This window comes from Kogia breviceps, chromosome 2 (assembly GCF_026419965.1).
Source record: "Kogia breviceps isolate mKogBre1 chromosome 2, mKogBre1 haplotype 1, whole genome shotgun sequence".
Classification (NCBI taxonomy): Eukaryota; Metazoa; Chordata; class Mammalia; order Artiodactyla; family Physeteridae; genus Kogia; species Kogia breviceps.
This window is the reverse complement of record NC_081311.1, coordinates 132,023,805-132,047,614: the sequence shown is the minus strand read 5'-3', so window position 1 is coordinate 132,047,614 and position 23,810 is coordinate 132,023,805. Positions and strand designations below refer to the sequence as shown.

Below are 23,810 nucleotides of genomic sequence, written 5' to 3'. Positions count from 1 at the left end.
TTGTAATCAATATATTATATCAATATATATTTATTAAATGTATATCATATCTATTACATGCTACTACAATCAACACATGTTGTATATCTATTATATACCAGGTACTTTGTAAGGACCAAACATAAGGAAGTAATATTTCAAGAGAGGGCAAAACGTGACCCACTACCTTCATGCTGCCAGGCACTCTATGAAACTGTTATTTGTCAATGACACCATAGTAGTTGATATACACAACATTTACCAAGCAGTCATGAGAGGGCTGAGGCCTAGGAAATTAGAGCAAAGAAGCATCCGGCATGGAAGGGGGAGGGGGTGTGGGGACAGGAGAGCAGGGGCAGTGTCCCTAGACCCTAGCCTCTGCCACCAAGGCAAAGCCAAGTGCTGCCAGGTTACCTGCCCAAGAAATGCTGGTCTTGGGTGTCAGCGTATCACAGCAGTTGCTCACCTGTTCTGATGCGATGTGGGTTTTAATGTGACCTATTTCTGTCAATTAATTTAAATAAGCTGTGGAGGAGCTTGTCCCATGCATGTATAGTGCTGTCGAACTAGGATCAAATTAGACATCCTGCAGATGTGGTAGAACCTGCAGTCGGTTCTTAGATCCTTCTTTCGGTTAAGCTGGGTAAATTTTTTTGGATAACATGAAGCGAATGAAATAATGGAGAAAACATAACTGCTATTCCAAATTCCACTCAGAAAAGGTATCTAGGCTTCTCTTATAGGCATTAGGGCCTATAGTAGGGGATAGAATGAAAACACCTAGGGGTGGGGTGTCAGAGACTTCTGGGAAGCCAGCTGAGGTCTCGAGAGAGAGACCCTGAGAATCTGGTCTTTAGGGCGTTTTTTGCCAATGGACACGTTAGCAGGTATAGCATTTTTACAGTTCCTGGTCATCCCACTTCAATGCCTTCAACAGATACCAAGAGAAAGTGGTGGCTTGGGGAGAGTATTGCTGTTGTTAGTATTGGTGGTTTTAGGATTTCTGGAAGCCACACTCTTTCTGTCAGTTTCCTCTGTTATGAAGAAGAAAGACATTAATAACTAACCGAGAGATATTTTTCAGGTGGAAAGCTACAGGTTTTATCACATTTAAAAGTAAAGAAAACTGGGTAAACTTTCATTCCACAATAGTTTTGAATCTCATGTTAGTGGGAACATAGGTTCAAAGAATAAGAAAAGAGTGGTTATTTGAAGATATAAAGGGTGATCTATTTAAAATTGAATCTGCTTTTAGGCATACTACATTGTTCACTAGAATTAGTCTACTGTGAGAAGTAATCTGACACATATTTTAAACAATTGAGTTTTTCTGGTGAAAAGCATCACTTGACTTATTTACTTTAAGGAGTACCTAAAATATCATGACATAAAACTGTTGCTTGAACCAAAGAAAAATAGAGAAAGAGTTTTCACTATGGATCTGTAGAGTACAGGAAGAAAAGCAATCTCTAAGTCTGATTGTCTCAAATTCTTCACATATTCCCATGGCTGGCATTTTGTTTTGAGCTCGTAAACCTGGAGTTCACATTTTTAAAAATCAGAGAAATGCCATATTTTTAATGAGAAAGGGTCCACAAGCATATATTTCAATAGGTTTGAGAAACTGCCCTTCTCATGACTGATTTTCTCCCAAGACATCTAACAAATCAGAACTACTGTGAGGATGACTCTATCAGACTGTGGCAGGGATATTTGGGAAAAGAAGATAAAGCATGTTTTAGAATAAAATATTACTTCTGCTTGAGCCAAGCAAAGAAATACATGAAGATTTTAAAGCCTTGTTAAAAGACAGAAAATATCAACCAAAAGTCTTTGAGAGAGCCTGTTGAGTAATTTACATTAACCTCCTTTTGGAGCAAGTGGTGGAGGTATTCAAAGGAGAGAAAGAGAGGGAGAGGGGGAGAAGGAGAGAAAGAGAGAGAGAACATGAAGTAATCCCCCAGCTTTATGGTGTGAAGACGCCTAGACTCTCTGCATATCCACTGCTGGTGTTGTTTATGCTGTTTAAGATAGATATGACACTGAAGCAGCATGCCATTTTGGGGTGACAAAAACCATCAATAAGAGATATCCTCTAAGTCTAATGTCACCTCTTTTTCTAACCCATGTTTCCAGATAGTTCTCACGAAGATAAAGCTTGAAGTTTTGGAAGCATGGTGGTGCATAAATGGAAGTTCCCAGCTTTGCAATTCCTTAATTCAAGGGATAAATTTTCTTTTTCAAACATAGAAATTTGATGTTATTATTAAATACAGTTCTAAGAGCTTTGTTGATTTATATATGATGCATTGGTATAAGTCATGTGGGGAAAAAAGTTTACTCAAGTTTCAAACCCTCTTAAAGAGCTGAGTGGTTATAGGAACACTGTAAACACTCAATGTGACACTGGATCTAAACCCAAGACTCTCCACGCCTTTTGCCTCCCCAAAACTCACACAAAGAACATAGGCTGACCAGGTTTCTAGAAGACACCATTTAACAAAAGGAAATGCAACCAAGGAATAGGTTTGAGGGAAAGGGTCTTACCTTTGGGGAATCAGCTTCTAGAGTGATTAGGAAGGGGAGCTTATGACAAAAATGTAATATAAAAATTAAGTAGAAAAAGTTAATTTAAGGTCATGAAAATAAAGGAAATTAATAATTAAACACCATCCCAAATCCCTCAATCACTCTTTAATAAGAAGAAATATTAGCATAATACAGAGATTTTTCTTCAGATCAACATCTAAGAAGACTGGATGGTTTGAACCCTTATTTATAAATTCTGGAAAATGCAGTTGGAAATCCTGTGATGACTCTTGATATTTAAGGACACACTCTTCCCACCTCATGCATTTAAAACTATCATCACAACTCCAGGAGTTGTTTGTAATGTTTGCATACAGAGAAGTAAAAATGGATAAAACTTTCTGGAACTGAAAGTTTGGGGCTAAAAAGCTTAGGGAAGGTTTTTCAGGGGGTTGGAATAAGGGACTGGAAATAATCTAAATACAAAATTACCATTGCATGTGCCATATGGGTTTTAAAAAGGACAACAGGAGAATGAAAAACGTGGTCAGACATCTAAGGGGGTCCTGAGAAGTGGGTGATGAGGGAATACACTAAAATCCTACTGCAAAAGAGTAGGCCAAAATGAATGTCCAAAAATGTCCTGCATTGGGATTCATTTCTAGTACCATTTCTCCCCACTGTTATAGTTTTGGAGTGAGCTTTTAATTTGAAAGGGAGATGTTGAAAACATACCAACAAATGTGATAATTGCGATTTCTATCCACTTTTTAAAAGAATTTTCTGAAAGATTTTAGATCTAAGTTCAATGGAAACCAATGCTATTCTTTTAATGGATTCATGTCATTAAATGGCTGGGATCATTATAAATTCACATTATTTTAAATTCAAACCTTTTAGAAGGAAAGCTTGACTCCTTATCTTTTGAGTTATCGGCAGTAATCAGAAGGTTCCTCCACAAGGCAGTCTTTGACATTTCATCAGAAATATTGATCACAGATGGATCATCTCTAGATAGGAGTTTATCCAAAATGAAATAATAAACATTAAATAAGAATCTGCAGTTATCTAGCGATAGACACTAAATATAGGACAGTCTTATGCCTCTGTACAGTATTTTTGATAATTAAAAATTAAGTATTAAATAGTTCTCTCCCAAAAAACTATGAAGAATGAAAATCTAAATGAAAGATTCTAGTTATATAGAAACCGGTCTGGGGTACAGTTTTCCTAATCTATTTCAAATGACAGAGTTTAGGTTCTGCACGTTCATTGCTGGGCCTCTTGCCTCTACATTCATAGCCCAGCAGAGCTCTTCACGCCTCTGCTCAGACTCGACAGTGGCTCCCACCTACTCAAAGTAAAAGCCCAGTGGATGGGCTGTAAGGCCCTGTCCCTACCCTTACCCTCTAACTTCACCCTCTGCTATTACACCCCTGGCTCCTTCCTCTCCAGCTACAATGCAGTGGCCTCCTGACTGTCCTGGGACACTACAGGCTTTCTGCTCCCTCAGGTCCTTGTACATGCTCTTCTCTCTGCCTATAATGTTCCTTTACATGGTATAACCCTTTCCTTCCTTAGTTCAAATGTCACCTGCTCAGATAGGCCTTTGCTGACTGCTCCATTTGAAATGTCTGTTTCCATCGCCTCATAGCAACCTCATCCCTCTTTTTTGCTTTATGCTTTTGTTGCACTTTTCACCATTTGAAATACTGTACTACATGACTTGTTCATTTGTTTATTTCCTGTCTCCCCCCACCTCTACTCTACTTGAATACAAGTTTCATGAGAACAAGGATTCTTGCCCATTGGTCCACTGCTGTTCCCCCATGACCTCGACAGAGCCTGGCACTTGGTATCCACTCAATAAATATTCATTGAATAAATGAAGGCAGCCTGTGTACTTGACAGAGGCTTTTCCAAATGACTGGGGGAGCCTGTAATATCAGGGCCTGTACTATGCTGCAGGCATTTTTTTACATTTTAAAACTGCACCAATTATAGGTGCCATTTAGAACTCTCTAAAACTTTCCCAGGGCTAAAAAGGCAACCAAATATCAACAGAGATAAAACACAGGCCAAGTCAAAGAAAGTTTCATTGGGTGAGAGATCAGCGCTCTTCTTACCACACGTAAAAAAAGATTCTCTGCTGTGGAAAAAGTCATGTTCTACAGAAATTCTAAGTTGACCTCACATGCCCCTCATTGTGGACATTCATAAGAGGGCAACAAATTCCATTTTTAAGAGGAACACTGAGAGTCTGGAGCAAAACAGGTCTCACAGGCTCCTTCCTTGCTCAATCTGGAAATGTGTTCTTTAAGACCTCTAATTCATCCAGCTCTTGGTAACTCAAAGCACGAGATCAACTAGTTTCCAAAAGAGCGTCATGTAGAATATAAGTTTTTCATGATATTATGTGAAAAAGAGTCTTGTGAGCAAAAGAGTTTAGAAAATGCTAGATGCAACAAAGTTAACCTTTTTTTTTTTTAATGCCAGTACTACAGTCTTTAATATGCCAATGTGCATTGTGAATCTCTAAATTAAAATGTGGTATGGAACATTTTTCAGAATAATTAAACCACAAAATCCTTTTAAGAGGGGTACCGCAAGAGACTAGGTAGATTTCTATAGAATACAGTTGGGAATACGCTGATTCAACTAAACAAACAGGATTTTAAAATTTAAATACTGTAAAAAAAAAACAAGAAAGAGAGCGAGAAAGGAAAAATGCCTTCTAGACTTGTGTTCACTCTTAAGTGGTAGATGCTAATTATATTTTTTAAATCTAGGGAATATGGTCTTAGAGTCAGACCCTGAAGATCCACTCCTATTTTTTTAACACAATGAAAAATCTCCTCCTCAGACAAACATCTTCTATGCTTTTTTTTACTGGTATGGCCCTATATTATCCTTAAGCACTTTGAGATCATATATATAATTTTTTGCCAAATACTTTCAAAAGTTGTATTATAACTTAGAGGAGTCTGCTTTTTTTCCTTTTTTTGCTCTGTCTTTGTGCACAAAGCAGACTAGCACAATCTTCTTTATGGAGAGTTACATAAATATTTCCTAAAATGACTGGTATAACTGAATCCTTCAATTCAGGAAATGGATTATCTCTTTGGAAGTGTCTTTTTGAAGGGGTAAATGCTGTTTTTCCTAGAGTTCAAACGTTTACATGTGATGAATTTAGTAAATACCTAGCTCATTTATCCCAGAATTGAACCTTGACCTGTCTTGAGAGAGCTTTCATATTCATTATAAAATAGGAGAAGACTTCAGACAACAGCTCCCTGCCTCGCTTCATTTTAAGCAACTTGGCTATAGTCAACGTCTAGTGGCAGAACTTAGTACTGGGACAGGGTAATCTAACACCTAGTTTCAGTTCTTTCTACTCTAACACAACGTCAACAAACCTCTATAGTAATCCACACATACGAAATTCTTAAGTAGAGTGTATAACAACATATACCATTACTCATATTGGTGTGTTTTTACATTTATATCTTACCTATAGTGCCCTTCCAATGGGAGTTGTACTGTGCCCTCATCTTCCATAGCTAGCATACTTTGCTCTTCCTGGCAAGATAAATGTAAAATATACAAAGTGAACCTGATGAGTCTCCACTTTACATTAAAGAAGAAACAAAGATGAATGTTTCACTATCTTATTAACCTCAGAACCTTCCACTTTGTTTGCATTTATTAATGTTGGCACAGGTCTTTTCAATAAAGCATCAGCTACCAAGAACATAAGTAATTAATGAGTCCTATACCACAAAGTAATTTAAATGCTAACAATAACCTCCTTCATGTCACTCAATGTAAAACATGGTTATTTTCCAAGAAGATTTTTTTTTAATACTCTAAATTTTACAAGGACAAACATATGGGTAATGTAATCATTTTCACTGTTGAAATTACATTCCTAGAATGCTCTGCTAGAAAGGAATGAGAGATGTATTTAGGGCAGTGGTTTTCAAACTTTAGTTTACATCAGAATCACCCGGAGGAGTTATTAGAAGTACAGATTACTGGGCCGCACCTCCAGAGTCTGATTCAGCCGGTTTGGAGCAGAGCCCAAGTAATACATCTAACAAGTTTCCAGGTGATGCTGATTATGCTGGTCTGAAGACAATACTTTGAGACTTGGAAATAGACAGTAGAAGATATCTTCCTCTATGGACCAAAACACAGGAGTGCTTTCCACTTAGACCAATCATAAACTTTTGTTTTAGGCCTCAGATTTCTTCTTACAATGACAATATTCCACCCTCCCCCAAAGGATGGTAATGCTTCATACATTCATTTCTTCATATATAATGTTTTAAAAGTATAGCTTTGGGATGAAGATAATCTTATGTAGCACTGAAATGTCCTGGTTTAGTTTTCAATAATGTTATAATTAACCTTTTTCCATGTACCAAAAAATAAACATAGTTATCTCCAGATTATAGCTCCTATTTAATGCATTCATTTTCAAGTGGGTCAATTAGGAATGTTCCAGTTTAAAGAACTATTTGGGGCCATTTAAAAATGTTAGAATTATTGGCTCTAATTCCAGAACTGGAATTTTAAGTTGTGTAGAGATGAAGAGCTAGGTGACTTTCCTAACCAAATGGGAACTGAAGACAGAAAATAGGGAAGGCCCTGGAGCCTCATTGCTTTCCCTCTTTCAGTAGCTTAGCAGTAGCTTGGCTGGTCTAAATCAGGTTCCAGAAACACATGACCTTTGGCTGATGTCATTATTCCTGGCATGCAAGACTGTTCCTAGGGTCCTCAACTTGCATGCTGCCTAGTCTAAAGAATCATTGCCATATTTCTTGTTACTGAAAGAAACAGTGTTTTCTACAGTCTCTTCAGCTAACCTATGAATGTATAACGTAATGTGTGGACAGGTCTCGTTTTTACTCTTGAAGTGCTCTCCCTACACATCTGACCTGTGACTAAGGCAGGCTCCCCTCTGCTGGGACCTTAGCCATGCTGCATACAGAATATCTATGCTCAGCCTATCCTGTGGATAATGGAGAGGCCAGGGGACTGTATGAGATCTGCTACTTCTCTGCTTATAAACTACACCCCCCGCCCAAACACAATGTTATATTTATACTCTGTGGTTCTATGGGCATGTGTCTGTTACCCCTTTGCATTACAGGAATTCATTCTATTCTCTTTCCCTGTTACTTTTCAAGGAAAATTTTTCTTTTAAGACCTCTCAGATGTACATTATTTCTTATGTATTATGCCTATTCCCCATGTTATTTGGAGATACCATTAGTACTAATTCATGGTGAGTAGACAGTATCATTGGTTTGAAATTACACATTTAAGCATTTGAGCAGAGCTAATCTGTAGTCTAAAATGATGCATGCCTTGAAAATGGGTTAGTCTCTATATATGGAAATAATACATGTGCCATATTAATTTATATGCACATCATTGAGGCCACGGGCAGAACATATGTATTCTTTCAGGAAGAAAAGGTTATCTTAACGCACATAGAGGAACATAAAGAGAAAATATTCAGCAACCCCAAACGCTATTTAAGTAAAACCAAATACAAACAAAATGTAATTCTTTCCTTGGTTGTCCACTGAATGGTAAGCTTGGTATGTAGTATCTTTTGTGACCAACTTGGAATAAAATGTCAATAAGTCAGGTAGAAAAGGTTTAATAAAGAGTAAAATTCAAAAAAAGCTGAAGAGAAGAACGGTGCCATCAGTGCTTAGGTTACCTGGCAGCAGAAAACTAAGGCTCAAGATTCAATCTAACAGCAAAAAATTGGACCAAAGCTTTGGGAACAATTTTGGTTTTTTCCTCAGATGATTTTCCACTTTTCTCTCAAATTGCTTTCAATAATTATTTTGCACTCTGTGGCTTGTTAGCATGTGTGGGCTTTATACTAGTCATAATTCTATCCAAACAAAAACTCATCACCTCTAAAGATAGCATTTCCAAGCCATGCTTATCTGAAGAGAAGGGTGGCAGAGCAGCCGCTGCCTTCAGTGCCAGAAGGAAGCTGGGTGGGCCCCAGAGCTCGGGGATAGAGGGCCGGCTGCATCCTAGGCAGCACTGTGAGGAAGCCAAAAATTGAGACTTTCTGGGGAGGAGCAGTCAAACCAGGCACCAGCCGTCATGACAATCACAACCTAGTTTATCTCAATCATACAGGAAAAGAGAGAAAGCAAAAAGCTTACTGGGTATCCTTCACTTTATAAGTCTGAAGTATCCTGAAATGAGTTCCATTCAGCATTTCATTTACACAGTGTCCATCAAAAAATATGCTGAGCTCTACAACATGGAGTTTTTTTTTTTTTTTTTTTTTTTTTGCGGTACGCGGGCCTCTCACTATTGTGGCCTCTCCCGTTGCGGAGCACAGGCTCCGGACGCGCAGGCTCAGCGGCCATGGCTCACGGGCCCAGCCGCTCCGCGGCATGTGGGATCTTCCCGGACGGGGGCACGAACCCGTGTCCCCTGCATCGGCAGGCGGACTCTCAACCACTGCGCCACCAGGGAAGCCCCAACATGGAGATTTTACAAAGGTTGATGATCAAAGTTTACCCAAGAGCACCTGAGGGGTTTTGCCAATTTGACTAGAGGAATGTTCATATTCTGATTTGAACACCATCTTTTAATTAAGATAGCCAAAGCATTGTTCAGATACTAAATAAGTGAAGGACAGTTAATGCTATATCCAGTAAAAGGCAGAAAAATAGAGGCTTAAAAACAAATCTATTCAATAGCACTCAAATATTTACTGAGTATGTATTATGTGCTAGGCACACAGTGAACAAAAAGAATAATCCAGGAGCTATTCATGAATCCATTTAGCAAATACGTATTAAGCATGATCTTCAAGACAGGTAATCTGCTAGGTACTGGGTATACAACAATGAAAAGAAAGCCATAAACCCTACTCTCAGAGGATGAGAAGGATCACTGTAAAAAGTATAGGACCAGAGGCAGTGGTATCTGGGCCAGTCTCATCTGATCAGTGTGGCAATAGAAAGGAAGAAATTTAGGTGGGAAGAAACAATATGGGTCAAGGATAAGAGGTAGGAATAGATAGGACATGTTTGCACGACAATGAACAACTAGCCTGGCTGGGGCCAAGGCCTGTGCTGAGTAAAAAGGAAAATAAAATCAGGGTTAAATCGTGGTGTGTTTTGATGAATAAGATCTAATATATAAAATTACATCATGAATCTGAATTATAGTTTGTGATAGTGTAAAAAATACAATTCATATATTATGATACCTAACAAATGCTCTACCAAGTGAAATAGGTAACATCTGTTACTGAATCCATTTCTCATGTAAAGCCTGTATCTATGTAGGAGCCCTCAAATACCTCAAAGTACAAACAACAGCAGCACAGAGCCAATGTTCATAAAGATGTCTATCGTATTAGAGAGAAAACATTCAGCAGTTTTAGAATTCATAGTTCTTAAAAAATGGAAGGGACTTCAGAAGTCAAGTTTAACCCCTTTATTTTACCCAAGAAGACAACAGGGCCTACAGAACCTAAGAAGTGTTTGATCATTTCCTTCCCCAATTACTAATAGAACAGATAATACTACAAGAATCACACACACACACACACACACGCATACATACACACTTATAATAATTTGTAAACCATAAAATGTTATATTTATAAGTGGTATTCCTTAAAATTTCCAATATGTAGAAGAGCCAATAAATACAACAACTCACTTTAACAATGAAAACCGAAAAGAAAAAATGGGGAGGAGGAGTAGTCTGTATAGAATTCACATGGATGGATGCAACATGTTTTTTCATCAGAATATTTGATTCAGTTTCTCTAACTGACTTATCTAAATTATTATAAAATACAATAATTCTTGGATTTAGAAGACTATATTCTGGTGACGTAAAGTCTGTGGGTTTAGGAAAGGTCTTGCCTTAAATTTTAGCACACATCAGAATTACCTGGAGGTCTGTTAACACAGAATCTGGCCCTATCTCCAGAGTTTTGACTCAGTAGGTTTAGAATTGATTGTAACAAGTTGACAGGTGTTGGCTGATACAGCAGAGGTCATGGGACTACACTTTGAAAACCACTGCTTGAGGAAGAAGAATATGCTTGCCTTGCTCTAAGGTTCAGTTAGAAATAACATTTGCCTGTGCAATAATTAGGCCATGCTTCCCAAATCCACAACCAATTCTGATCTTTCTGAGCAGCAAAACATGCTCTCTAATCTGTTTAATTGCATTCGTTTTTACATTGCTTTTCCATCTTCTTGGCCTTGCTCATGAGACTGCTTCATACAGATCACAAGTCCCACTTGCCCCCCCCTTTTTTTCCCTATAGCATATATGTTAAAGTGAACCTCCCACAAATCAAGAGGTGTCAATATCATGATCACTGCACAGAGTTGAATTTCCAGGATTTATCTAACGTTAACCTCCTTCTCCCTCACCGAGGAGCAAACATTCTGCTGGGGCTTACTGCTTTAACAGCATCCCTTTTGTCAAATGTGTACAATGTCCTAGAGAATACTGAAGTAGGAAGGAAAGCGTGTTGGTACTCTGAGCACATTTGGACATCCAGAATTTGATTCTGCAGTCTTCCCTTTACACAGAGCAATGTGCAAAATGTCAGGGTTCCAATATTCATTTCTATCCTGATTATAATCCTTTCTTTCTAAAAACTGAAGCATATGCATATGCATATGCATGAAGTACATGAAAATTTGGAACAGAAGCTCTGCGACCTTGGACTGGCCTGTGTAGCTATTTATTCTGCTTAACTCATTATTGAATTTTAAGGTCAAACTAATGTTTTCTCAGTGCCATAAGACCAGAAGTGGGCTACTGATAGTAAAACCTTGGATGATAAAGGTACAAGCTTGTAACTATCATCAAAAGGACAAGAGGTGAGCCTATTTTAAATTCAAGTCTCAGGGAGCTGAGACATTTCTGCTCTTTACCATCTTTCCAGATCACAATCAAAGTTATGCAATTAATTTGAGTAATTGCAGAAACGCAACATTTTTTGGAGAACTTGTTCATTTACCACATTAATGTACAATCTCTTGGAAGACTGGGCCTTGGTATAAGATGCCAAGTAAGAAGATCACATCCTTCAGTGAAGTCCATAGCCTCAAGCAAATGGAATACCGAGATCTGGGTGACCAAGTAGAAATTCAACCAGAATTCAAGTTTTAGTGTAATCCTTCTTAAATCTTCCTATTCTCTATACTGATCATATTCTTTTAATACTAATTCCAAGTCTTTTAATACTAATTCCAAGTTAGAAAGTTAATATCTTTAATTTAACTTCTCTCTCTCCACTTGTCAGATGGAGAATTATCTTTCTTTGCACTGGTCAGAACTATATTTTAATGTTCAATTCTGGATTATTTCTTGACTGTATTATTTGTTTACTTGTTTCTTTCCATGTACTGAGGATCTCATTAAAGTATCATCATATTAATCTATTTGAGAATTTAAAGGTCTGTAAACCTGCCTGATTAATGTATTACAAGGCATTTTCCCTTACTTTTTCTCATACTCCGAACCAGAGGATACAGCTGTAACTTTGCCTCAATAAATCTTTAATCTCTTTTTGAATCTTTTTAGAAAACTTGAGTTCTAGGAATTTTAGTAATATTTAATTACTTCTAAAATCTTTATATAATCAGAAAACAGTCAACACCCCCATTGGCATACAATGGGTTTATAATTTGAAAAGGTTAGAAACTCATTACATAGCATCTCTGCCTATCTGAAGTTAATAAATTCCAAAATGGACATATGGCACACATACATATAAGTACCATACATATGTAGCTATGTGAATGGTTCTGGGCAATGGAAACGGCAGATTCTAATACATTTATGATTACTGTCAAATTTGTTCTCTCCTATTTCACAGACATATAAAGGAAGAATCTGAAATTTTCTTTGAATGAAAAAAGGGAAGAATATTAAGCATAATATATTATATATACATATTATTTTTCTTTTTACAAAGTTTTAGAAGGGCAAGAATGTTCCATGGTACAGATATGGCCTAAGGAGAATGCTGTAAAAGGAATGATTGTATGCCTGGGGCTGTTGCTAGCTTATTCCTACAGAAGTGGTCGAGACATTTGACAGGAAGTCAAAGCAGGAAAATAAAGAAAAATTACTTTTGTAAGTTACTGCATCAGAATACTTAACATTCTCATTATCAGAAAGACTAAGCGGAAGCTTGTGGTCAATGAGTTTTGTATTCAAAGTTGTCTTCCTTGGAATTTAAACCTTCTTAGAAATTGTTTTCAACCTGAATAAATTTTAATTATGTCAAGCATGGATATTTTAAGGCTTTAGTGTTTCTATATTCTTGTGTCTATTTATTTACATTCATTTTATACCAAATTCTGTCATAGTCTTCTTGAACAGTACCTGAGGATGAGAGCAAACATTTACTAAAGCCCTAAAAACAAACAGAAATTATCCAAATATCCTAGTTAAAACACTATTAAAAAAAAAACTCTCATACTTAAATGAGAATATATCAACTTGGAAAAATAGTTAAAGCACTATTTTTAAAAAATTCTCATACTTAAGAATATATCAAACTTAGAAAAATAAAGAACTATGATAATTTTATAATGACATTTTTAACATTATATAAGTATTGCTAGAAGTATGATATGATACTAAGTATGACTTCTACAACATTTGGGAAAATTGAAATAGTCATATAGAATTAAGATACATCATTACAATCAATCTCTAAATGTGGAATCCGTTGTCAGTAATAGGACAACATGGAAAAGTGAAGAAATGCCAGACAGTCGCATATTATGTAGACTTATCTGTAATCCATTAGACTCTGTGGCCTAATCTGGACTTATCTAATGGCTAAGTAAAACCTAAGACCATTGAAATGTTTGCAAGCAAATTCCCCAAAAGAAAGAGAAGTATACCTATGGTTTGAGAAAATACACCACAGGTAGGAAACTGAATACATGTACTGACTGCCGTATAGAAGAAAAAATGGAAAGAATAATGTGTAAGTCTCACCAAGTATTTTCTTTCATATTCATTTCCAGTTACAGGAAAATTTTATTCTTATATTTTACAATCTATGGACCCGATCATTCTGCTAAATGATGAACTTCTCATTTTTTTCATTTTTACTCTTTGTAGTTTTTACATACTTTAAAAATATTGTGATTACTAGCCTTCAAAACAGACCCAGGCTTATACACGAATTTAAATAAGTCATAAAACTTAAAACCAATTGTTTTAACATATGAAACAGAATAGGATAAATCAGCAGTCTGTGAAAGTAATTAAATACCCAAAGTTTCTCTAACAACATTTACTCAAAGTTAAAGCACTTTGAAAGCAAATCAGATCAACGTGTTTCCCTCTTAAGCATTTCATCTATTTCCAGAATAACTAATTTTATCTTTTAATTAGAATTAGACTCTTTATTAAAATTTTGTTCCCTAGGAAAATACCAACAGTAATAATGTCTTTTTTTTTTCTTTTCACATATTCAACCAAAAAGCAATCATTGCATGACTATAATTTGGAAACATTTAAGCATCAATAAGTTTCTGAAATCCTGAAGGGAGGAATCAGAAAAATAAACTTTGCAGTATAAGGATAGTGAAGGACAAAGTATTTGTATATTTCATTGGTTTACTCATGTAAGATATGTTCTCTCTCTGTTCAAGTTCCAGCTTCATGATTTTAAACATCAATCTTCCAAAATAGTCCACCTGTGTTTGTTAGTAGTCACTATCTAAAGCTAAACACAAAAATTTAGCTTTGCAAAGAGCTATTACTGTGCAAGTGTTCCTTTTTCTTTTCTTTATAAGATACTGACTTTGCTCTGACTTACTTCTTTTTCAGCATCTTCTAGTTTCTTTTTCTTACTCTCAGGCATTAAATCATCCAACCAGCTGAGTTCCCGTTTGGTAAACAGAAAGTCCATCAACTTTCTTACAAATACCAGAGCTAACACCTGAAGTAAATAATAAAACAGTTTAAAACAGGGAAAAAATAGAAATGGGAGGTTTAGATTTGTTTGTTTTTTGGTACAAACAAGTCAACTTCAATTAGGGCTGACATTAAAGTGAAATCTGAAGATATGTGCATATAAAAGATATTGAGTGTACTTTTGCTTCCTTCACTTCCTTTTCTTACCACATCTCCAGAAAAATCGCTATCATTTTACCCATTATACGAGTCATTTAAAGAAGCAATGAAAAAAACTATATATTTGTTTCCTTAAATACACATAGTTAATAGTTTACATTATTTTAAATGAACATTAAACCATTATTACCTATGCTGATGATATTTTAAATTACTTATAGTAATTCAAATTCACTTTATTTTTGAAATATTTGAAACTGGTTTAAAATAGTTAATAAAATTTGATTTTATATACTCCAATAAAGATGTTAAAAAATTTAATTTAAAAAATCCCCTTACATTTTCAAATTTGCTAGTATATCTTTAAAGCTAAATTTTGAAAATCTACGTTTTCCACCCAACTTCAATTAATTCAAACTACTGCTAATATTCAGAATGACAGAGATGAAGCTAGTACGAATCACTGAAATTCATATATAATCTGAAACCCAATCTTAGTTACTAGTTTTAGTGGCTACAGTTTATACCAAGATTTCCAAAAATTGTTCAAAATTATTCTATTGATCCAGTTCATGGATTTTCAATGAGAGCAGAAAACCAGAGGAGGAGAAAAAGAGTTGAGTTAGAAGTTTCATACCATCATGGGAAAGACAATAGCAGCTCTTGAAACTTTTATTATCCACAAAAGGCCAAGGCAACTCATCTGAATAACTGTGAAGAGATGGACTTTTCGAAGTGGTACATGCCTTAGATATATAAAATCTGGTTGATGTTTTGCAGGCATCCAGAAGAGCTTTATTCTATCGAAGAACTAGAAGATAAACAGACTAAATTGCTTTTTACAGACAGCAATAGAAGTAGGACAAGTAAATGTATAATATGGCCCAATATATGGTAGATCACGCTTAAGTTGACATCAGGACAATACTATTGTTAAGCATACACTCTGAATAATACAATTTCAGTTTTATAATATCCCACATTTTCTTGAATATGGTCACAGGTTATAATTTAAAAGAGTTTAATAACATTAAAGCCAATGCTAAATGTTGCTCCCTCACAGAGTATAGCCTTGAAAGAAAACATTATCATCATCCTCTTCATCATCACATCACAATTTCTTCTTTTATCTGCCCCTCAAGCACTAGGGTTTCCTGGACTCTTCTTTCCTGAATAGCTCATCCGTACCCATTGTTTCAACTTTCACATATTTGCTAAAGACTCTCAGACCTCAACTCTGCTTCAGCTCTGTCTGTCTTGAGCTCTAGACCCATATCCAGCTGCTGAGTAGGATGTTTTGACCTCCTTAGTTTGACTCTGCTGTTTTGACCTTGCCACTCTGATATCCAACAAGGTTTTGGTGCTGTTTCTAAAAATACAAACATCTTGGCCATAAAGATTTAACCTGGATGAATTATTGTTAATAAAGTATTTTTCAGAGCAAATATTAACTCTGTTTAATTTCTTGATCAAATGTGATCTTCAATCACATTTTACTTATTAACAAACTGTACCACATGTTAGCTCTATTTTATGTGGATCATTTTGTTTAATTTTTCTCAGGCCAAATTTTGCAGTTTTCAATATTTCCAACAAGAAGCGATGATTTAGAAAATGACAGTTTCAATCACTGTCAATTCTATATCATACTATTTCTACAGGAATATCTCTTATGCATTTTAAGAGTAATATTATTAGATTTAGTCCTTAGCTACTTTATATAAGAAAATTGTAAGCAATTCTCATCAAATATTCCAAAATTACTCTAATATGCTAAGGAACAAATGCCCATGAAGTCAAGTAAGTGTTAGTGGCAAAACATCATGCTTGTCCAATAAAGATGTTAAAAAAAAAATAATCATGTTTTACCAAAGCCTCCTCATATCCCCAATTCAACATAAACCCATCTTTCCTTCTGTGTGCCCTGTCTTACAGTGCAGCATGACCTTCCCTCAGGCATCTAAACCAGAATAATACATAGTTTAGCCCATCCACTGTTCATTTATTTTTTCATATTCATTTATACATTCCAAAAAATTTGTTGAAAACCTTCTATGCAGAGTACTAAGTGCTGAATTAGTTTCTGGTTTTTCCCTCTCTATATTGTCCACAAATATTTCACTGGGTCTTTTTATTTCTACCTCCTACATATCTCTTAAAATTACATGTCATTAAATAAATAAAACTCTGCGCAGTGGAGGTGGCAATAGGGAAGAAATAAAGTAAAATCCTTGGGATTATAACCGAATGTTTCAATTTCTATAGAACTAATTTTTCCCAGCCACCATTTCTCCATTTGTGAAGTTATGTTATTGCATAAATGTACTTCAGTGTGTGAGTGCTTCACTTGTTATTGCTTAAATGGCACATTTGCTTTACTTTGGTTTCCTGAAGTGGTGGAGTGAATATAAATGTGGTTATATATCAGAGTACAGAAACAGCATTCATGAGAACACTAATCTGTTTTTTCTGCTATGTTGCACAGTGAGAAGCCTAAATAAGTTTCTTAATATTACCGAACAGGTAACATATAGAGCCCTCCGACAAACAGGGTAACAAATTGACATGCTTCTTGAACTGTTGATATTCAGCACATTTTTAATTATTATTACTCAAGTAATGATAATCATGCTAAATGTATTCTGAGTTTTGCATTTGCCTTTGATCTTGTCCTAATATCAGCATCCCGTTTCCCAACCAGTTAACCACAAAATACCAAATAGAAATTTCAACTCCCTGAGTTTTGGGCTCACTTAAATTTTCACTAACTCTGTTTCTCAGTGTGAAACCCTATTTGCCGTTTCATTGGTGCTATGTAGAACTCATTATACTTTTCTCATGGGCCTTTGATAATGTTTTCCTCAATTTTCATTTGAAAGATTCACACCCCAAATAATTCCAAAATTTGGCATTCTTGTTTAGTTCCAAACCTCATGGGTATAAAATCATGTGAGTGGAATTAGGGGGAAAAACCTGTTGCAGCCTATCAAAATGATTTTACTTTGTTTCTTAAACTTCTGCTGCTGTATTGATGTGAGCCCAAGGCCTAATAATAAATACTTTTCACTTACGGTTGAAATTAGTACTCATGGAACCTCTGCCAAAGGCAAAAATACCCCCCAAAAACCCAGCAAAACAAATAAACAAAACCTTTTCAATACTCCTCCCCATCTGCCTTACCAAACCAATTCTTTGAAAATATACTTTTCATACATGAAGTTAGAGCTGAGCAAATTAAATGTAGTTTGAGTAAAATTAAATGCATAACACTTCTCAACCATCTCCTCTCCCAGGTTAATTTTACCCAGTGGCAGGATGAACAGAGTCATGTTATCTACTTTGGGTGTTCAGCGATCTTACAGTAACCTCATATTAAAGTTTTGCCTCGGTTCTGACATTCAGTGGTATCCTAAGGCTGAAGAGGTTTTCCTTCTCCCAAAGGCAGAAGCTGGTTAGTTGTTTATTTAGGAAAAGAGCTCCTGCGCTGCCTGTCCCTCAGTGTTGAGAGTTTATAGTGCTGCTGCCTCATCATCCATTTTGTTTGATCAAGCAGCCTGATGTGACCTTAAACTACCCTAACCCCTCATGCAAGTGTACGCCTTAGACAGCTGCCTGTAGAGTCACAAATAGATAGAAGCTCCTGATGTAGCTTCTCCAACGGCCCTTGTGATCAGCAACCTCCCCTGCCTCTCACTGCCTTCTCCTTATACACCCCTTAGATAAGACTCCCACAAAGCTTACCAAAACCCTGCTTTTTTGATTTGAAGAGTCCAATTCGGCCTTAGCCCAGGAACCCCAAAGCACTCCACCCACTGACCCTAATAAAAGTATGTGTCCCAGGTCCTGTCTCTCTCTGTCTTCACTTTGTCTGGACCTCCCCATGCGGCCCCTCAAGGCCAGGTACTTTCCGTGTAGACCTGTGAGTGATAAACTTCTCTATTTCAGTTTCTCTTGTGGTCTGTTGTTGAACCGCAGTTCACCATCCAGCACCCTGTCCTCCACTTAAAAAGTGTTAATTTGACAAATTCACAGCACTTATTCAGATGACTTCCTCTGTAGGTCTCTGAATGGCAGTGAGTCTGGCTTGTCAAAGAAAACGTGGTACTTTATATTGACTTTTAGTCAACTAAAACAAACTATACTTTACAGTAAATAATCCTCAAAAGTAGTCTCTTTTTCAAGAAAATTTAAGTGTTTTGGAACAATAATGTTGTTATAAAACAAGGTTATTCAAAGGCAAATTTAAGTCGAAACCTGTGTTAGTTCCCTAGTGCTGCTGTGACACATTACAACTCAGTGGCTTAAACAATAGAAATTTATTTTCTCACAGTGTGGAGGCCAGAATTCCAAAATCAGAGCGTTGGTGGGCCACGCTCCCTCAGAACGCAGCAGGGAAGAAAATTTCCTTGCCTCTTCTAGCTTCTGTTGGTTCCTGATGTACCTTGGCTTGTGGTGGCAAAATTCCAATCTCTGCCTCCACCTTTATGTGGCTTTCTTCCCTATGTGCCTCTGTGTCCTCTCCTCTACTTATAAGGACCCCAGTCATTGGATTTAGGGTTCACCCTAAATCCAGGGTGAGCTCATTTTGAAATCCATAACTAATTACATCTGCAAAGACTCTATTTCCAAAGAAGGTCACATTCTGCGATTCCAGGTGGATATGAATGGGGGGAAGGGGCACTATTCAACCCACTACAGTAACATAGCAGGAATGATTTGTCAACAGCTTCCGTAAAAATTTAGAATAATCTTGTAGTACTTTTGAAATGTGTCCACAAATTCTTTGGTATTATTCTCTTCAAGAGATGGACTCTAATTTCCCTCCCTGTGCGTGCAAGCTGGACACAATGACTTGCTTCTAACAAATAGAAGAAAAGTGGAAGTGACCGTGCGTGACTTTGGAGATTGTCAATAGGCACAGTGACTTTGCCCTCATTCTCTCTCGTATTGTTCACTGGGATAGAAGTTAGCTTCTCTAGTGTGAGGACGTTTAAGTGTCTGATGGAGAGGCCTCCTACCAACAGCCAGAGAGGAACTAATGTCTCTTGCCCTCAGCTATATGGTAAGCCATCTTGGACATACACCTTCTAGTCCTACTCAAGCCTTCAAATGACTGCAGCTCTTGTCCACATCTTGACAGCAACCACATGAGACATCTTGAGCCAGAATCACCCAGCTAATAAGTTCCCAAATTCATGACCCACAGAAACTGTGAGATAATAAATGTTTACTGTATTAAGCCACTAAGTTTCATAGCAATTTGTAATGTAGCAATGGGAAATCAATACAAAAACTATATTTATTTAACCAATGCTTAAACAATTAATGAGGTTTTCCTTATTAATTTACAAAATAATTCTATAAAGACGATTGTAATAACAACAGGAAAACAAACATAAAAGGAAAAAAAATCACCCAGGATCTCATTACCTTAATAAATTGTCTATTTTTCTCTACCTTCCTTCTTAATCCACCCACACTCACCGTTTTATAAACCCATCGTAACTACAACTCGTTTTTCCACTTTTTCACTTTGCATTTCACTTTGTCATAAGCATTTTTACTGTTATTTTTATAGTCATCATATTTATCAATTTTAAATTAATGTACCTTAGATAGCTTAATTATTTTACTGCTGCTGAATAATTGGGTTGTTTCCAATATTTTGATAATATGTGTTACAAGGAACATCTTTGTGCAAAATTTTTTTTCTGTTTTCATAGATAGATGTCCACATACATGATCACAGTATCAAAGATCAAAAGTATTTGGATATATTTTTTAATGTACTGCTGTCTTTTTCTAAAAGGATTATGAAGTCTAAACCTTTTACAGTTTTAATATACTCATAGTAAACAAAAGTACCCTCAGATTATGAACCAGTTTGAAGAAATTTAATTGTAGTCTGAAAGTTGCTCCTCAGATAATGGCATTTTTTTTTCGCTACCACATGACTTAGCATCAACAGACTTTAAGATAAGTCATCACAGATGGGCTTGTATTACTGTAATTTACCTGAATTCCTTTTAGCGATGAAGCACCCATATAAAGGAACACTCCATATAGCACTGGCATAGGAATAAACTGTAAAAGAACAATTAGAAAAGAGGCACAAGTTATTTTCAAATATAATGTGGTCAACATATTCTGCACTTCCAAAGAAAAACACACACACAAAATAAATATTTTAGAAGCAGTATAGGGCAGAGCCAGAAGACATGGGTTAAAATCCCAGCTCTAAGCACTTTTTAGCTGCATAACCTTATGTAAGTTACCTAAGCTCTCTGTGCCTTAGTTTCCCAATATCTAAAAAGGGATAATAATAGGTCTGTTATAAGTATTTAATAGGTCAAAACCAATAAAAACACATATGATACGTAATAAACAATAAATATTAACTATTATTATTATGCTGCTTTAGGGAAATTTGAATTTTGTTTCACAATGGTAAGATATTTAGATTAAAGGTGAAGAATGGAGCTAACATTTAGACATTGTTCCTACATTATACCAGATACTTGTAAACATGTGGATCGTTCAATTTTTCTCTTTTTATTGGAATACCTCAGCATCATTTTTTTCTCTGTAATTATTCATATAACATAGAAATCAGTTCTTGCAAATTGTGTAAATTATTAAATAAAGGTAAACTTGTATAAATTAGTAAATAATTCAATTTGAATTTTTAAATTATGGACAACTAAAATGAGTTATAATTTAAAACACAATTAACACACCTCTGAAGTACCTGTCAAAATTATATGACAAAACAATTACTCTTTAATGCTCTTTAACATGATTCAACTATTTTATTTTATTTATTTTTTTAAGGATAGAAGTGAGACATACTTTATTTCATAAATTGAGATTAATTTTATACACAGAAAAATAGCTGTTAGTAAAATTATGATGGGGTTTAATAAACCCAAATACATTCAGAAAGTTCAGGATTCAACTATGAAACATAAAAAAATAAGTATAATAATGATGTTATAACAAAATAATGTTATAACATAATGATGTTCATGTAGTAGTTTTATGAAACATTTAAAATACAAAACTGCATATGTGGCCGTGACATGACATTGCTTATCTCTGCACCTCCACCTTAATTAAGTAATATTAATTACAAATATATCTGTCCACTGACAAGAAAATAGAAACTTTATTTTGTGTAGGCCTACAGTAAACTCAGGTCACAGGTCAGTCAGAGATGAGTGACTCTTTCCCATAACCTGATTTTCATTTTAAAATTACAATAATAATTTCCACATCAAATTTTACTCTGCCAGATTAAAGTTTTTATGTATTTAAGGATTCTAAAATATAGCACATAATTTCCCTTGTTAAGAAGCTATATAAACATGGTAAAAAAAATTCATCACTTTCATCACATGCCATACAATATTTACAAATTGATGGCTTAGATTCAAATGAAATTTCTTAAACAATAATAAATATATTCTGCCTTCTCGCAAATTCATAAAGGCAGATTTCATTACCTTCAGAATACTGGTCATAAAGACTGATGAACCCATAAGAATAAAAATCATAAGCCCAGTAACCCTTTGCTCCCGAATGCCAAGAAATTTGGGTTGTTCTCCTGGAGCTGAACATTCTGATTCCAGTTTTAGGCTGTTGACATGAGTGATGGAGAGGACAGTGGCAGCCACAAACCACGGCAGGCCCATGACGGAGCACACACCAAGCATGACAGCCACCATCAATAGATCCAGATGGTACCCACAACCTTTCTGTTAAGAGAAAGAAAAGAGGATTCTCATACTACCTGAATTTGGCATAGAGACCAATGACACCACCACCATGGAATAGTAAAGAATAGAAAAGAGATACTATCTTGAATCTTGTATAACTGATTCTAAAATGCAAAATAAATTTAAAAGATAACAGTCTCAAAATATATAATCCACTTAAAGAAAAGTTGCAGGTGTTCCTACTGCAATTATGACTATAGTGGCTTCTACATATTTTAATAGGTTTAATGTAAGTCTGGCTTAATGGTACATTAGTTTCCATTCTATTTCTATTGAATAGGTAAAGTCATTATCAAATACAGTCACTTCACTTTGGTTCCTTAAATGGGCAGGTTAATTTGCAATTCATATGTCTAGTCTTTCATCATTAATTCATACGAAAAATATTGAGCACCAATTATATACCAGGCATCAGGCTGAGAAAACAAAGTATGGGCTGTGTCCACAGCAGAGCTAAGAATGACCTGGTTGTGACTAGAAACCACTTCCTGACAATACCCAAGAAGCCTTTCTGCTAAGATCTCCTAAAGAAAAATCTCTTCCTAAACCCTCAGTTTCCAATTGCCGTGTTTTGTCTCAATGGCTCACTTTTACTTGGAAAAATATCATCATAGAACCTAAACTTCCATATATACTCATTTTTATCTTAATATATTACTACTGCATCTTGTTCTCATCTGTTTCAGTTTCAGCGCTGGAAAAATTTGGCCTCTCCTTAAAGTGATAGTTTTTGTGTTTTCTATTTCCTCTATGATCCTCCTGTGCTATCACTGGCCTCCAGATGTTGCAAACTTCTGAGCTTTCTTGAACAAAGCAGGAAATGTAAATGAGGACAAATGGGTGCAAGGAACATGTGGAGGTGTGGGGACCTGGAGACTGCTCCCTAGGGGAGGGTGACTGCTCCTTAGAGGAGGGTGATTAGTTAAGAGTTCTCTGAGGAGGCAAATTAATGAATGGGGAAGAACCGAGATACCCTCTTCCTCCATCTGCCATAGGAAATTGACAGTGTAAAGCCTCAGAGGCAGCAAATGCTACTTTACATTCCAACTCTTAATGACTACTTCATGAGAGGTAGTGTAATAAAGTGCTTAAGGGTATAAGTTCTGGAGACAGGTGGCCTGGAATCAAATGCTGGCTCAACCAATGATCTTGGGCAAATCATTTAACTTCTTGTGCTTCTGTTTCCCTATCTGAAAAATGGTGATGATAAACAGGAGACATCTTGCTGGGTTGTTGTGAGAATTAAATAATTTGCAAATGATTTTGCACATCATTTAGAACAATGTCTGATATATTAGTAAGTACCCAGTAAATGTTAGGGGCTATTATATTCTAGCAGTTAAACAATACATTTTTCTTTTGTACTCACTTGTTTCAAGGATCCTCAGTAAAAATACATAAATG

The 23,810-nt window shown here is 35.9% G+C and overlaps 1 protein-coding gene across 12 annotated transcripts in view; it reads right to left on the bottom strand.

Annotated features, from left to right (window-relative positions):
- SLC4A10 (solute carrier family 4 member 10) overlaps positions 1-23,810 on the bottom strand; it is a 303,415-nt gene that overhangs the window by 4,387 nt on the left and 275,218 nt on the right. For 6 of the 12 annotated variants that reach the window (XM_067026178.1, XM_067026176.1, XM_059052238.2 and 3 more), the window contains 6 exons: positions 22,134-22,385; positions 20,647-20,715; positions 15,269-15,442; positions 14,375-14,497; positions 6,020-6,087; positions 3,402-3,518 (listed from right to left, as the gene is read on the bottom strand). In XM_067026178.1, the coding sequence (XP_066882279.1) occupies positions 3,402-3,518; positions 6,020-6,087; positions 14,375-14,497; positions 15,269-15,442; positions 20,647-20,715; positions 22,134-22,385 (803 nt within the window). Of the gene's footprint in view, positions 1-2,526; positions 2,578-3,401; positions 3,519-6,019; positions 6,088-14,374; positions 14,498-15,268; positions 15,443-20,646; positions 20,716-22,133; positions 22,386-23,810 lie in introns of all 12 variants that reach the window. The other 6 variants (XM_067026174.1, XM_067026173.1, XM_067026177.1 and 3 more) reach the window with 3 other exon arrangements.